The sequence below is a fragment of the Nannobrachium achirus genome, assembly GCF_963921795.1.
Source record: "Nannobrachium achirus genome assembly, chromosome: 7".
NCBI classification, from domain to species: domain Eukaryota; kingdom Metazoa; phylum Chordata; class Actinopteri; order Myctophiformes; family Myctophidae; genus Nannobrachium; species Nannobrachium achirus.
This window is the reverse complement of record NC_137816.1, coordinates 13897560-13914171: the sequence shown is the minus strand read 5'-3', so window position 1 is coordinate 13914171 and position 16612 is coordinate 13897560. Positions and strand designations below refer to the sequence as shown.

General features: G+C 47.7%; 1 protein-coding gene across 1 annotated transcript in view; it reads left to right on the top strand.

The window, feature by feature from the left end:
• gse1b (Gse1 coiled-coil protein b) overlaps positions 1-16612 on the top strand; it is a 67512-nt gene that overhangs the window by 11012 nt on the left and 39888 nt on the right. The window contains exon 2 of the mRNA XM_080729942.1: positions 7344-7541. Coding sequence (XP_080586068.1) covers positions 7346-7541 — 196 coding nt within the window. The 5' untranslated portion in view covers positions 7344-7345. The remainder of the gene's footprint in view (positions 1-7343; positions 7542-16612) is intronic.

Sequence of the window (16612 nt, the reverse complement as noted above, 5' to 3'; positions counted from 1 at the left end):
GATTGGTCTTCTACTTGAGAACATTTAATTCAGGCCCCTTCATTTTCACTTCACTATTTCCTGTGCATAATAGATGAACACATTCACTGGCAAGATTTCATTGCTTTCCCCTTCATATCAATATATTTGTTTGTGTAGATACAGAGTTAATTGTATGGTGTACTTTTTTTTGTATTGAATACTTAAAGCCGCCAGCCCTGAACAAGGCACCAAATCAACAGTTGTTTTGAATCTCTTCCTTTTGTTCCCTCATGTCCTTTGGCACAGGTCAGACTGACAACAGTGGTTTCAATGTTGTTTATTTTGGGATATATTATATGGTAACTAACAGTGAGGCTGGGTTTAGCCACGTAAAACCTTCATTGGCCGGAGCCCCCAGGGGTATATATTGTACCTAAATACAATATGACATTTTACATGACGATTAATTGTCACTCAAATAATTGCGATTAACGATTTAATTGTGTTTTTTGTCGTTGATAATTACATTTCTGTTTGGCTCGTAGGCTTTGAAGTTGCACGTGGCAGATATGACACATAACCTAAATATACAAAGAAATAATGGACATATTTGACAACTTTCTACTTAAAAAAGAACATTGATAGTGGAAATAGCCGATCTACAAGCTCACAACGCGTCGCGATGCGACGCGTTGTGAGCTTGTAGATCTGCTATTTCCACTATTTTTGACTTTCTTAAAAATATATGAACATTTTTCAACATGGAAACGATTATGACGATTATGAAAAATAATCACGATTATGTCAAATAATCACGATTAGACGATTATGTAATAATTGTGACAGCCCTAGACATCATGGCCAGAATAGGACCGCTAGAGTCCATGTGGTTAGAAAGCCATGCTGATATGAAAGCACCACGCTAGGGCTTGGCCAGGCCAGGCTGAGCAGCTGGATCAGATAGATAGGGTAGCAGTGCTCCACTGCTAGTTTTAACAAGCTGATAGCCAAATCCCTTCCTGGTTAAAGATTAACTACTCTCTAGAGCTGCCATTGCATTATCTCCCCACTGGCCCGGGCACACAGGAGCCAAGGGGATTTACTATAGTGTGTGTGTGTGTGTGTGTGTGTGTGTGTGTGTGTGTGTGTGTGTGTGTGTGTGTGTGTGTGTGTGTGTGTGTGTGTGTGTGTGTGTGTGTGTGTGTGTGTGTGTGTGTGTGTGTGTGTGTGTGTGTGTGTGTGTGTGTGTGTGTGTGTGTGTGTGTGTGTGTGTGTGTGTGTGTGTGTGTGTGTGTGCACGTGCGCGTGAGGGAGAGACCTACAGACAGTGAGGGAGATGGCAAGAGGGTGGAGTGCAGTATGTGTTTGTGTGTGTGTGGTGGTAGTGATCGGCTTTACTCCCAGAAGGGTGTTAAAACTGTGTTTACTGTATGTCATGTAGCAGTCACTGTGTTGTGTGTGTGCGTGCGTGGCTGCGTGCACGCGGCTGGGTGGGACAGCCGCCCTAGTGTTTGCGTGTGGTTTGATGTGATCTGCAAGTCTGCATTCCTTTTTCTCTTTTCTTTTTTTTCTCTTCCTTGTTTTGTTTAGCCTCGGGGTGTAACAGCACTGAGATGGTTAATTGTATCACAAGCCATGGTGCTTAGCAGATTCATTTTAACCCCTTAGACGGTCAGGCAACTAAACACTAGAAAGAGTAAGTCCTGTGTTATTATGACCAATATAACCTCCTGCTTCCCATATTCCAGACTGACACACAGACAGAAATGCACTTATTTATAAGATCAAATAAATATATAAAAAGAGGTAATTTCCACAATGGAAATAATGACTTGTGCATTATTGTTGTTGTTAGCCTTCTTCTAATGCACGGCTTCTTCTGTGCGCTGAGCCATGCAGAGAATAGACAGCTTCTTCTTTTTATTTGTGGGTTTTTGCTCGGTGTATTTCAAGACACAGGCTGTTCCTTTCTAAGAAGACCTCCTCTGTGTAACCGACGTGAGACATGTCCATCTGCTGGACATGTGTAGTATTGCATCAGATTCAGGACCAGTAATTCCCCCTGAATTATGACTAAGCCTGTTGTGAACTTGTGACATATGACTTGACTTCAACGGTGAAACCCCAGTTGAGTTAACTCCAATTTATGGAGGAATTTATAGAATTTATCTAGAAACAAGCAACTCTTCTGTAATGGTCTTTTTCTCTTTTTCTTCTCCAACTCCCAATCACCAGAAATACTTGACTTGTCTCTGTGTCAGTCAGTCTGTCTGTCTGCATCCTCGAGCCTGTCTGTCATGTCATCTTTTTGACTGACGCTGCCTTCAAATCCTCAGTTATCCGTTTGTAAACGAACACTCTGTATTTTAAAGTGTAAATGCTGTGTTGTTGTCAGCCCCCACCCGTCCTATAGCGTGGTCATGCACTGTGTGGTTGCTAACATACAAACGTCCTCCAGTAAATCCACAAAGCCACACTCTTCTCTGAAACCAAAGAGATGCTCTGGGTGAGGTTGGATGAAGAGGCTGAGAGAGAGAGAGAGAGAGAGAGAGAGAGAGAGAGAGAGAGAGAGAGAGAGAGAGAGAGAGAGAGGGAGAGAGGGAGAGAGGGAGAGAGAGAGGGGTGTCTTGTGTTTTCTCAGTGGAGCTCGACCATGGCCCATGGAACAGAAAGGAGCTTTGTTACCAAGTGGTCCTTGGCGCAATACTGGCCACTGTGTTGCTTTACTTCTGCATAATCTCTCTCAATCTCTCTCCCTCTCTCTCCCTCTCTCCCATACCTTATGGCAAGGGTCTTCAACAAGGGGTCCGGGACCCCTAGGGGGTCCTCAGAGTTACTGTAGGGGGTCCTCCAAATCTTTGTGTGATAGAAACCTTTTTCTCTCTTTAGCTAAAAATGGCAGATCTGCAAGCTCACAACGCCTCGCGCTGCGAGGCGTTGTGAGCTTGTAGATCGGCTATTTTCGGCAAAGTTGACTAAGTACAGAGTGAAAGGTCAAGTTTATTAAGTATTGACAGTTCAAGTGGTTAAATATCTGAAAACACAAATTGACATGAATCCAAAATATACTGACAATCGTGCTGTCAAACAATGCAACTATATGGAATCTATGATAAGGTCGTGGGGGTCCCTGCTTCATCTCTCTCTCAACTAAGGGGTCCTTGGCCTGACAACGTTGAAGACCCCTGCCTTATGGTGTTTTCGTGTCACCCCAGTTCAGCGCGGGAAGGAGGAAATGACTTTTATTCACATACCTGCTCATGATGGCATGGTGGAAGAGGTCAGAGGTTGGAAGGCACATACGTTTAACACCCTCCTCTCCTCTGCTCTACTCCTAGCCTTCCATCGTGTGTGTGTGTGTGTGTGTGTGTGTGTGTGTGTGTGTGTGTGTGTGTGTGTGTGTGTGTGTGTGTGTGTGTGTGTGTGTGTGTGTGTGTGTGTGTGTGTGTGTGTGTGTGTGTGTGTGTGTGTGTGTGTGTGTGTGTGTGTGAGAGCTTGACACAGGCCGTGACATGTTTCCTTTAATGCCTCGAGCTCTCTTTCTTTATCTCTTTCTTTCTCTGTTGCTCTCTCTCTATCTCACCCCCCTGTGTACTCCCACAAACCCCCCCTCACCCCTCCTCACCTCCCCAGCATTGGGGTCAAATGTGGTGACCGGTCGACCCCAGTGTGTGGAAGAAGAGGCAGCTGACACACACACACACACACACACACACACACACACCCCTCCCCCATGCCGGTTCCTCCCGGCAGGGCGCGCATGCCTCTGTCTGTTATCTACAAATGGCTGAGGAATTATAGGTTGAGAGGGGAGGAGTGAGCGAGCGAGAGAGAGAGTGGGAGTGAGGGAGGGAGAACAGGAGGAGGGAGGGACGTGGGGGGAAGGTCATGTGACATGGCAGCAGCTGCTCGGCTAAGAATTTCTGTGTTCACTCGGGGAGAGAGAGAGAGAGAGAGAGAAGAGGGCAGAGAGGGAAGAGGGCAGAGTGAGCAAGCCAGCGCTAGACGGAGACAGAGAGAGAGAGAGAGAGATAGGAAGAGAGCGCGGTGCGTTGCTTTGTTAGATAAGCTCCAAACGGTCTTTGTGAGCGAGGGAGTTGTACAAGAGACAAGCAGGAAGAGAGGGAGACAGACAGACAGACAGAGGGAGGGAGGGCTGGAGGAGCAAACCCAGAGATAGGAAGAGAGTGAGAGAGAGAGAGAGAGAGACACGGACGGACAGAGAGAGCGAGGAAGCAGAGAGCAGGAAGATGGTGGTGTGTGGCTGTGAGTGCTGGGCTGGGCTCAACGTGAAGATGATGCAGCCATGGGGGATCCAGTCAGCTCCTCTCCTTTGTGCAGTAAGGAGCCTCCGTCACGCTTTGCTCTCTGAGGGGGGTCGGGAACGACGCTAGCTGTGTGTGTGTGGGTCTCGTTGTCTGTGTGTGTGTGTTTGTACACTGTACGGTGTACACGCATTACTCTGATTTCTCCTCTCTCTCCTTTCACTTTGTGTGTGTGTGTGTGTGTGTGTGTGTGTGTGATATACAGCTTGTGAGTTCTCTAAATTTAGAGTGGTTTGTCTCTGTAGTGCTTCTTGTTTTATGTGTAGTTCTGTGGAAAGTTCCTGGTTCACATCATTCTCATCTCTGCCTGTCAATTCAATTCTCTCTCTCTCTCTCTCTCTCTCTCTCTCTCTCTCTCTCTCTCTCTCTCTCTCTCTCTCTCTCTGTGTCTCTCTGTGTTTAACTCTTGAGTAAGATGGGGTGGAGGAGCAGGACACTAATGTCTTAACGAGGTCACGTCACTACACTAAGCAGTTAATGCATGTGTTTGCTCGTGTAATAGTCTCAGTGGTGTGTGTGTGTGTGTGTGCGCGCGCTCGTGCGCGTGTGTGTTTGGAGACAGTAGTCATTGTTGATTCCATTATTAATTGAGCGCAGGGTTCATGGGAAGTGCACTGGGTGACTGGGAGGTTACGGGCAGGACAGAGGTGTTGCCACTCTTATTCACACACACTCACACTCTCTCTCTCTCTCTCGCTCTCTCTCTCTCTCTCTCTCTCTCTCTCTCTCATATATAAACGCACATGCCGTGTCCCTGCCCTCGTCTGAGGGGGTAACAGGATCTTTTTCTAGCCTGCTGCGTCTCTGGGGCAGACCCATATATAACTGCTGCTCATCTAATTGTGATATCGATATACTGAGTGAGCAGCTTAGTTTTCCGTGTGTGTGTGTGTGTTTGTGTGAGAGTGAGAGTGGAGGGAGTGTGTTTGGCTGGACATGAGACAGGGATGTTGAAGCCGGTAAACGTCCAGAGGATTGCATGCTGTGTGTTTGTATTACCTTCTGCTCGGGCTTGAACCTAATCTCACCTCTGAGCAGCGAGCAGGGAGGGAGCCATGCGTAACACGTGTGTGTGCACGCACGCACGCACACACGCACGCACGCACGCACGCACGCACGCACACACACACACACACACACACACACACACACACACACACACATACACACACACACACACACACACACACACACACACACATACACACACACACACACACACACACACACACACACACACACACACACACACACACACACACTGCAGAGCACTATCATACGCCACTCTGGTATTCAGGGATTCCACTGACCCAGGGGCTGTCAACACGGTGTCACCTTTCGCCACACACACACACACACACACACACACACACACACACACACACACACACACACACACACACACACACACACACACACACACACACACACACACACACAAGCACACACACAAAGGAGAGAGACAGCCCCACAACCTCCATTAGCCCTGAGGCCAGTAAAGAAAAGCCTGTGGTCTCACTCGTCGCTGCTGTTGTGTGACGAGTTCTTTAGTTTATTGACTTTTGATTAGAAGTTATTCTTTCTTTAGTGAGTTTGATTAGGAACGTTACATGATGTTACATATGTGGAGGTTTCCATGTCTTTATAGACCCCTGACGCCTCATATAACGCTGACACGCTGGCCAAGTCTCTGGTTTGGATGGCTGTTGGTTGGTGTGTTGTTGAGTTGTTCACACATTGCACAGGATTCAATATTGTTTGATTTTCTATTTTATTTACTTATCGTAAGTGTCACTTGTTTTACTAGGAAATCACATCTCCACAAACTGACTGTTGCTTGTGACAATGACATTGTTGCTGTCATTGGTTGGAAACCTTGTATCTCCTTAAAAACCAAAAAGAATCGCATCGCAATGCGCTGTGAGCTTGAAGAGCTGCTATTTTTACTACTTTTGTGTGACACCTGTATGATAAAGTAGGGCATTCATTTTCCAAAAAAAGTTGAAATATGGATTGGAGATACAAGGTTTCTGCCCGGCAGCAATGAGGTGGTGTGCACAGGATGCACTGTGAAAACTTGGTTCATCCATTTTATTCATCCATTTGTTCTCTTTAGAGTGTATACATTTATCGTATTAAATCTGTATTCTCTGTTAAATGAACACTGGGGATTTGACTGTGCGGTCAGACCAGTAGTAAGTTACACGAGGCAGACAGACCAGAGCCCTTTGAGCGAAGCAAGGGTGACCCGCACTCCCAACCTCTCACCTCTGACCCCTTACCATATAGCCACAGCCCCCAAGCCCCTCACTCCACCAATCCCCATTCCCCAAGCTGTCACAGAGCGACAGACGATCAAGACAGACAGACAGACAGACAGACAGACAGACAGACAGACAGACAGACCGACTGGCAAACAGACCAACATAGCCAGGCTTTGCTGCCTGGCTTCTGTGAGGCCAAGTAAAACCCTCTGGCATATCCCATTCTGTCTGCGTACCGCAGGCTTCCCCAATTATTTTTCTCTGAGGGAGAAATTATGTTGGGGATATACCAAGCCTAGCAGTTCCATATCACTGCTTTTACAGTTACAGTTTACACACAGTCATACAGTATATGTTATATATACACACACACACGTGACACCAATGCGAATGAAGCAACTGAAAACAAACAAACACGGCTCGTGCAAAGACACGAATCAAGCGCACACAAGTGAGTAGCACAGGTTTAAAGCACAGGTTTAAAATAAACACGCGCAAGCCATGACACACACAAACCGTGGCAGCGACACAAATGAAATCAAAACACACAAGCACACGCACGCTGGGACTGCTTACATACCGTCTATTTCTCTCTCCGTTCCATAAAGTTCAACTGCAGACCGTCAAACCATGAATTTGTTGTAGTAGTGTAGGAATGTTGACCGACCATGTTGGGTGACTCCGTTATCACTGATTGACCCAATTGACCAATGACCTTACCTCTCTCTGCCTTCATTCTAAATGTTGTGTTGGATGGATGTTTAACCCTTTCTTTCCCTGCCTCTGTTCGCAGGCATGAGCCATGAGCCAAAGTCACCATCTTTAGGAATGATCTCCACGGCAACCCGTACCACGGCGACCGTCAGCCCCCTCACCCCGTCTCCTCTCAACGGTTCCATCGTAGCCAATGGGAGCCCGGCTAACCAGTCCGCGCACTCCGGATTCGCTGCAGCCCTCCGCAAACTGGCAAAACAGGCTGAAGAACCCAGAGGTAAAGACACACACACACACACGCACACACACACACACACACACACACACACACACACACACACACACACACACACACACACACACACACACACACACACACACACACAAGCTTAAAAATGCATGCAATTCCTTCTGAGGTTAAGCCCTTTGACAGTGCAGCTAGCCAGCCACAGTGACCCTGACCCTGACACCTGACCCATAGATTCTGTGATTTAGATCATGGCTCTGAGCATCCTCTATTGGAAACTGTGTGTGTGTGTGTGTGTGTGTGTGTGGGTGTGTGTGTGTGTGTGTGTGTGTGTGGGTGTGTGTGTGGGTAATCTGTGTATGTGTGCACGCACGCTGTGCGTGCTTGTGTGTGTATATACGTGGGGGGCCCAGTGGAAGGCTGCTAATAGCGCTGGAGTGATATTCACACAGGATTGAATTAGCCATCATCCCCGGAGATACAGGGACACAGAGGAGCTATGCTAGCCGACCCACTTAAACATCTGTGTGTGGGTGCGCATGTGTCAGTGTGATTGCTATATGAGTGCTTTATGCATGTGCCTGTGTGTGTGTCTTTGTGCATGCGTGTGTGTGCGCGCGTATTTAGATATGTTGCTTGCTTCCCTCTTTGGCGATGTGTTAACCGCACACATGCTTCAGACATCCTATTGAATTCCCCTGCTCTCTGAGCTCTGCTATGACGGATATGAAGTATGCATCATGTGGCGGGGTGAGGAGTTTAATGAGGGCAGCTTAGGCACAGAGACGCAGCATGCTGCCCCTCCAGTCTCAGCCCCCTGTCTCCCTCTCTCTCTCTTTGACACACATAGACACAAATAGTCACAAATAAACATTGCAGAATACACAAGGCAGCATCAGCGTCTGCCACTGTGATGATTCAGATTCTCTTGTGTGTGTGTGTGTGTGTGTGTGTGTGTGTGTGTGTGTGTGTGTGTGTGTGTGTGTGTGTGTGTGTGTGTGTGTGTGTGTGTGTGTGTGTGTGTGTGTGTGTGTGTGTGTGTGTGTGTGTGTGTGTGTGTGTGTGTGTGTGTGTGTGTGTGTGTGTGTGTGAGTGTGGCCTGGTGTCCTGGCTCCAGGGGGGCCCTGCTACCCCAGCTGTCCACCCCAGCTCTGGGCGCTCTTAATCAGCCTGTCTGCTCTGTCCTCCATCTCCCCAGCCCACTAGAGCCTGGGACCCAGCACCCAACCAATGATTTATTACCCAGATAGAGAGAGCACACAGCCACAATCTCTCCGTCTCTTTCTCCCCTATGCCTTTTCACTCACTCTGCTTTGCCTGCCCGCTCTAGCCCTCTCTCTCTCTCTCTCTCTCTCTCTCTCTCCCCCCCCCCCCCCCTCCATCTTGAGCAAAAGAAAAAAGAAATCTATCACACGTCCTCTCTCTCTCTCTTCTATCTTGAGTGTTTTGGTACCCTGCCTTTCCTGTGTGTCTTGAACCCTTTCTTTTCCTCCCAGGATAATTAATTCTCATCTTTCTCCGCTTTCCCCTTCTTCTACGGTTGCCGGTCTGTCAACCGAAAGAACACGGCGCCCGTGTTCACTGTCAGCGCTGTTTTGTTTGCTTTGTTGCATTTTTTGCAGTTTTTTTTTTCTCTTCTTCTCATCTTTCAGTGCGTGTGCACGTGTATGTGAGAACGTGTGCTCTGACTGTGGTGTGTGTGTGTTCAATCGGTGATTCACCGTAGTAGAAGGCAGAGGGTTTTCAGTCATGTCTGTCTGTTGTCATGCACACAACAGACCATATCCTGTCTGATTAAATTCTACCGTTCTTTTATTAAAGTCAGAAGTAAAGAGAAAAAACATCCGAGGCCTGTTTGTTATTTCTGGGGCCTTGCAGAGTGTGATTCCTAGCTGGTGCAGTCAGTGATGTGTGAGTCAGCTAGCTAGCTCGACCGGGCAAACACATACAGGGGTGGGGGAGGTTGACTCTGCCTACGCTGAGACCTCCGGGGGTGGGCAGGCGAGGAGTGTGTCCGCCGGAGCCCCAGCCACCTCGCTGTCTGCGCACAGCCTATATTTATAGACAGCTGCTTTACAACCGTACACAGCGAAAATCCTCAGTGTCGACTCTCGAGTGTGTAAGAAAATGGAACCAAATGGACCCACGAAGGGTCCATTTGGTTCCATTTGTGCACACCACAGGAGTTAAATGAACACCGCGGGAATTCATTGTGTATACGCAAGTGCACACACACCCAAACACCCACACACTGGCGCTATAGCAGTTGTCTTCACAACTGTGTTGAGCCTTGTGATTCCTTGCATGCTGTGGCCTGCTGGCCTTTCATTAGCTGGTTTGACTCACCTCAGTCTTCAGTGTTCACCTCCACTGCCATTCTGCTCCTCTCTTCTCTCTCTCTCTCTCTCTCTTTCGCTCTCTTTCTCTCTCTCTGTCTGTCTGTTTGTCTCTCACTCTTCCTCTCTCAGTCCAGGACCTTACATAATATCATATTTTGCAGTGCTTTTCAACCTTTTTCATATCAAGGTCCTTATTTATTCTGCATTTGAGCCACGGACCAGTGGCCACCAAACTTATAGGATTTTGTCCACAATTCCATGCTGTATAGATGTGGTACCATAGAGGACTGATACAAGGTCAATCAAAATAGGAATTCTTCTACATTTTGTAATTGTGTAGACGTATTGTAAATTAAGTGATGCAGGTGTTTAACAATACTTTAACTCTTGAGAGTTAAAGATCTATAAGGCTCCATTTGGTTACCAACTCTCCCTCATTTAGCTGGGGACCACCTGGAACGCTCTCAAGGACCACTGGTGGTCCCCGGACCACTGGTTGAAAACCAGTGACATATTGTATTGAGGTGAATGGTGCAGTACTATATTGTCGCTGTTGGGTGCAAAACTCTTCAGAAATGTTGCTTTTCAGGAAACCTGTGTTCCAATGTAGTTATTATTGAATTGTTTTTATTTAGTCTCTTGTAGGCTCTTGTTGGCTCTTTGTAAAACGTTTCATACTTTTCACAAACATACCACTTTCAACCTGACGTCCCTATTTTTGAGTAGGTCATTATAGACAAATATAATAGACAATCTACAGTACCTATGTTTTTCAGCTTTTCACAAATTATGCAAGACCTTTGTTTCATTTATGAAAAAAACATAAATATGGAGATACAAGGTTTCTGCCCGACGGACAATAAGTGATATGTGTCTCATCAACACCATGACTCCTAAGGTCCTAAGGTCTAAAAGGAATTAGATGGGTTTGTGTACCAGTATCACAGCCACAGGCTGCCACCCTGATTTAAGAACCCCTGCACGCTGCCTGTCTTTTAAACACACACACACACACATACACACACACACACACACACACACACACACATACACTTACTTGTCACTTGTCTGTGGCGAGTATAATGAATCGCTCTGTGTACTGAGCGCTGTGCTTGGATAATGAAAATCAGGGTTGCATAAAGGACACGCATTCAAACCTGTCATGCACTTGTGTGCACATACACAAACATAATGCGCCTGCTTTCTCTCTCACACACACACACACACACACACACACACACACACACACACACACACACACACACACACACACACACACGCGCCTCCGCTCAGAATGGCAGGCACACTGGTATATCTGATTAATTAGGCAGATCTGGTTTTAATACACTCACCTGTTTCTTCTCTCTCTCACACGCGCGCGCATGCACGCACGCACGCACGCACGCACGCACGCACACACACGCACCCCTGACACTTGCATTCATACACACATCACTAATGTCAGCTTACTGTGTTCATCATCATGTGTAGTATTGTTTGTAGAAGGGCATCAGACTAACATCTGCCATTGGTTGGTTGCACTGGTGTGGTTAATTTCATGTAGGTGCACCAGTACATAATTTAGCCACACCCAAGATTTGAGGTCATTATATTAGATGTGATGTAATCATGTAACACACTATGTTTTAGTCATTTATATTCCTTCTGCTTGTTGATGTAGCAATTGTCTGCTCTGCTGTGGTGAATGTGTGTGGTGGCAACTGGCAACTCCCCAATGTTCTTGGTAAAGAGTTAGAACTAGTCTGGTATGTAAATAGTCAACAGAATGGCACATGGCAACAGTGGTGGAAAGTAAACTTAAGTGCTGTACGGTAACTACTTAAGTACAAATTTGACTTTTCTATACATCTCAGAGGACAATATTGTACATTTTACTCCACTATAGTTGACAGCTTTAGTTACTAGTTACTTTGCAGGTACAGACTATATAAATACAATATATTAACTGATAAATTATGATTTATTATTATAGGTTATGCTACCCAGAAGCACATCATGTAATTATAATGAATGAAATACTTTACCTCGTAAACGCAGTAGGCCTATTCCTACTTTGACTTACTTTTTACTTACTTGAGTACCTCTTCCACCGCTGACTGCCAACAGGATTGAGCCCATTAAGGTTGTCGTGTTGCTGGAGGTGGAATACAGACCGTGGTTTCTCATGTAGCCTACACAACATGCATTATTTTTCCCCCACCCACATTCAGCAAAGAAGAATCTATGCTAAACACAGTCAGAGGCGGCTAAATGTACAATTTAGTTTGTTTGGTTATGTTTAATTTGGCAAATTGTTGACCAAAATGACACTCCCGTGTGTAGGGTACATCCTGTGTAGTATACTTACTGTGTACTATACTTCCTGTGTGTGTGTGTGAGTGTGAGTGTGTGTGTGTGTGTGTGTGTGTGTGTGTGTGTGTGTGGCGCCAGGGGCTTCCCTTGCTTCAGGGAGCTCAGAGCATCTTGTACTGTACACTGAGAGTGTGAAAAAACGGACCAAATGAACACTGTGTAGTGGGACATCAGGACTGTGTCTCTGACCTCTCCATCTGGTACCTGCCTGGAGCTCACACAGGGGTGTGTGCATGTGTGTGACCGTGTGTGTGCGCGCGTTAGAAAGAGAAAACAACTTTTCACTGTCCTGGAGGCAAACCCTTCCGGCTAAGACTTAAAAACAAGATCTCTCTCTCTCTCCTCTCTCTCTATCTCTCTCCCTCTATCTGTCTCTCCCCCCTCCCTCCATGCATGCACATATACAGTAACCCTACACACCACACAGATGTGTGAGTATAGTGTACACCTATACTGTATGTTTTATACAGTATAGCAGCAGGAACACAGGACTGCTCTTCTTACTTCTCTCCGCCATCTTGTGTAGCGTCTTCCTTCCCTTTACAGGCACAACACACGCACGCACACACACACGCACACACGCACACACGCACGCACACACACACACACACACACACACACACACACACACACACACACACACACACACACACACACACACACACACACACACACACACACACACACACACACACACTGTGTATGTCTCCTCCCCCCGCCCGTCCAGCCATGTAGATTACAGGCTTTTTGTGGTGTTGTCAATGCATGGTGAAGACTGTAGTGGCAGGTGTGTGTGTGCATGCGTGTCAGTGCGTCAGTATGTGTGGGGGTCTAATGTGTGTGTGTGTGTGTGTACACACTACACACGTATGTGTGTACATGTGTGTCGAGGCTCGTGCTAGCGCGTGTTGTCGCGGTGGCATATGGATGCGGGGTTGGCTGGGCACTGCTATGCACACCAGGTGTGAAATGGACTGTTTAATTAAGTGCTGATGTTGTTCTAATGCATGCAGAGAGGGAGGAGGTGTGGAGCGGAGGAGGAGGAGGAGAGGTGGAGGTGGTGGAGGGGGAGGTGAAGAGCACCTTCTGCCTGACAGGGCTGGGCCTACTGTATAGCTGCCAGGGCTGCCTGAGTTTGGGCTGTTTTGGCAGACGGAGGTTTGTTACAGAGGCCATTTAGCTTATATTATCCACTTAAGGCCTATTTTATACTTTGTCGTACAACACTGTACACAAACATATTTGATCTCGAAACCTGTTGCTATTTTTTGCTCTTAAAAAATAGAGAGAGAAAAAAATATGGCCAAAATAGGGATGCCAGGTTGAAAAGTGGTTAATTAACTTTTTCGCCGCCGTTGACAGTCCTCACCGTCATTGAAAGGGTTAATACCATGGCGCCGTTGACGGTGAGGACTGTGAATCTTACTGTATATACAGTAAAGATATTATTACTTACTTAATGTCGCTCCGGTCCCGCTCGCATCGGTAATGTCGGCGATTTGTTTACAACGCACGTTGGGCGTGCACGCGAAGTGAAGCTCCTCAATGTTAAGTCAATGGAGAGGCCCATAAAGAAACTTCATTTAAACAAAATAGCCATTTTGAGACATTTTGCAGCAGATCTAAATGTAAACAAGGCACAAGGCAGGGCGCAGCCATCTTCCCTCTTCTTGTCCCACACTGTCATGTGACTAGATGACGTAATCGTTGCCGTCAAGTGATAATCCAAAAAAACAAAAACAACCCCCTTCCAGCCCTTCAAAATAATAGCGGCGGCCTATGGAGGAAACCACGTGGCACCGAGGCACCAAGCAACCTTCAGATTAAGAGGCAGTAGATGTGTTAAGACTTAATGATCATGTGAGCGTCCACGTTCAGTGTCTTCCTTTAGAATCAAAGGGATCATTCAGAACAAATGAGGTCAGAAGTTGAGGTAAAAGGTGGCGGCTGCACTGGGACGCTCGGGCACCAGGCTGTGACCACATGGCTTGTTTGTTTGTTGCCTGTGTGTGTGTGTGTGTGTGTGTGTGTGTGTGTGTGTGTGTGTGTGTGTGTGTGTGTGTGTGTGTGTGTGTGTGTGTGTGTGTGTGTGTGTGTGTGTGTGTGTGTGTGTGTGTGTGTGTGTGTGTGTGTGTGTGTGTGTGTGTGTGTGTGTGTGTGTGTGTGCGCGCGCGCGGCTCAGCTTGAGCGGTCAAGTGTGGAGGCAGTCTGGGAGAGTTGGACTGGTAATAGAGGAGGCGACGCAGAGAGGAGCTTCACATTAATCACACACAGCCTGCGACTGAGACAGCACTCTCTCCCTCTTTTCTCTCTCCTCCTTGCTTTCTTTCTCTCCCTTTGTCCTGCTCTCCCCCAGTCTCTCTCTCTCTCCTTCTCTGTCTCTCATCCTTTGAGTCTCTGTGCCTCACTTGCACGCACGCACGCACGCACGCACGCACGCACGCACGCACGCACGCACGCACACACACACACACACACACACACACACACACACACAGTCGGTAGAGCTAATGATGTGCAGGTAGAGAGCAGATGAGCCTGGTTCTCTGTGACTCTAGGGACCAGGGCTGTGCTTTGGTGCCTCTCATCCTGTCCCTCCCAGTTAGCCAGCCTGTCAGCCAGCCAGCTAACCAGCTAGCCACCCAACCAACCAACCAGCCAGTTAGCCAGCCAGCTAACCAGCTAGCCACCCAACCAACCAACCAGCCAGTTAGCCAGCCAGCTAACCAGCTAGCCACCCAACCAACCAACCAGCCAGTTAGCCAGCCAGCTAACCAGCTAGCCACCCAACCAACCAACCAGCCAGTTAGCCAGCCAGCTAACCAGCTAGCCACCCAACCAACCAACCAGCCAGTTAGCCAGCCAGCTAACCAGCTAGCCACCCAACCAACCAACCAACCAGCCAGTTAGCCAGCCAGCTAACCAGCTAGCCACCCAACCAACCAGCCAGTTAGCCAGCCTGTCAGCCAACCAGCTAGCCGCCCAACCAACCAGCCAGTTAGCCAGCCAGCTAGCCACCCAACCAACCAGCCAGTTAGCCAGCCAGCTAACCAGCTAGCCACCCAACCAACCAGCCTGTCAGCCAGCCAGCTAACCAGCTAGCCGCCCAACCAGCCAGTTAGCCAGCCTGTCAGACAGCCAGCTAGCCACCCAACCAGTCAGTCAGTCAGTCAGTCAGCCAGCCAGCCTGTCAGGTAGTCAGTCAGTCAGTCAGTCAGTCAGTCAATCAGTCAGTCAGTCAGTCAGTCAGTTAGTCAGTCAGTCAGCCTGTCTGTCAGCTAACCAGCCACCCAGTCAGTCAGTCAGTCAGTCAGTCAGTCAGTCAGTCAGTCAGTCAGTCAGCTAACCAGCTCGCCACCCAAGCTGTCCAGCTTAATCTCGTCTGAAGGGGGAGTGGCTTATGTCAGAACGAATGACATCATACTGTTGCCAATCGCTCGCTTTGCATATGATTTCCTTTTCCTCCCGTTGGCCTGGTGATCAGGGCACCAATCCAATTTTAGGATATGGGTAGAAGGAGGGAGAGGACAGAGAGAGAGATTGGCATGGAAATTAGAGTGGAGGGGGAGAGGAGAAGTGAAAATCTTAAGGGTTGGATGAAAAGACTGACTATGCGCAGTTCAAGCAAGCATGTAAAGGGATCACGCGTGCAGTCGTACACACACACACACGCACGCACGCACACACACACACACACACACACACACACACACACACACACACACACACACACACACACACACACACACACACACACACACACACACACAGACACACACACAGACTCTCTTACATACATGAGACACATCAGACATGTCCCTGAGCCCTTAACTGGCTTTAACTGTTGTAAATGTGTTTATGAAAAATGGATGCAGAGGCTGACATCTCTGCTGCTTAGGCGGCAGGCAGTCTGTTTGAAGAACAGAAGGGAAGGGAGGAGGAGGCCGTCTAAAATGTGCGAGTCTGCGTGGTGAAATTGGGATGGAGAATAATAGCAGAATAATAGCTGTGTGTGTGTGTGTGTGTGTGTGTGTGTGTGTGTGGTATATGGCAGCTTGTGAAGTGTACACAGATTCAGTATGCTTTGAAAGAAGGCTCTGCTCTCTGTCCTCCTCCCCTCACCTAGTACTTCTCCTCCTGCTCCCTCTCAATTATTCAGTGTGCCCTCCCTGCCTTCGTCTTCCTCTGCCCCTCCACCGAGAGCACCAAGGTGGAGAAATACAGAGAGAGAGAAGGAGGGAGGGAGGGAGGGAGAGATGGAGGGAGGGAGAGAGGGAGAACGGGTATATTGCTAGAAGGAGCTTCGGCAACCCAGGATTACTGTGATCATTCTCTCTCTCTCTCTCTCTCTCTCTCTCTCTATCTCTCTCTCTCTCTCTCTCTCTCTCT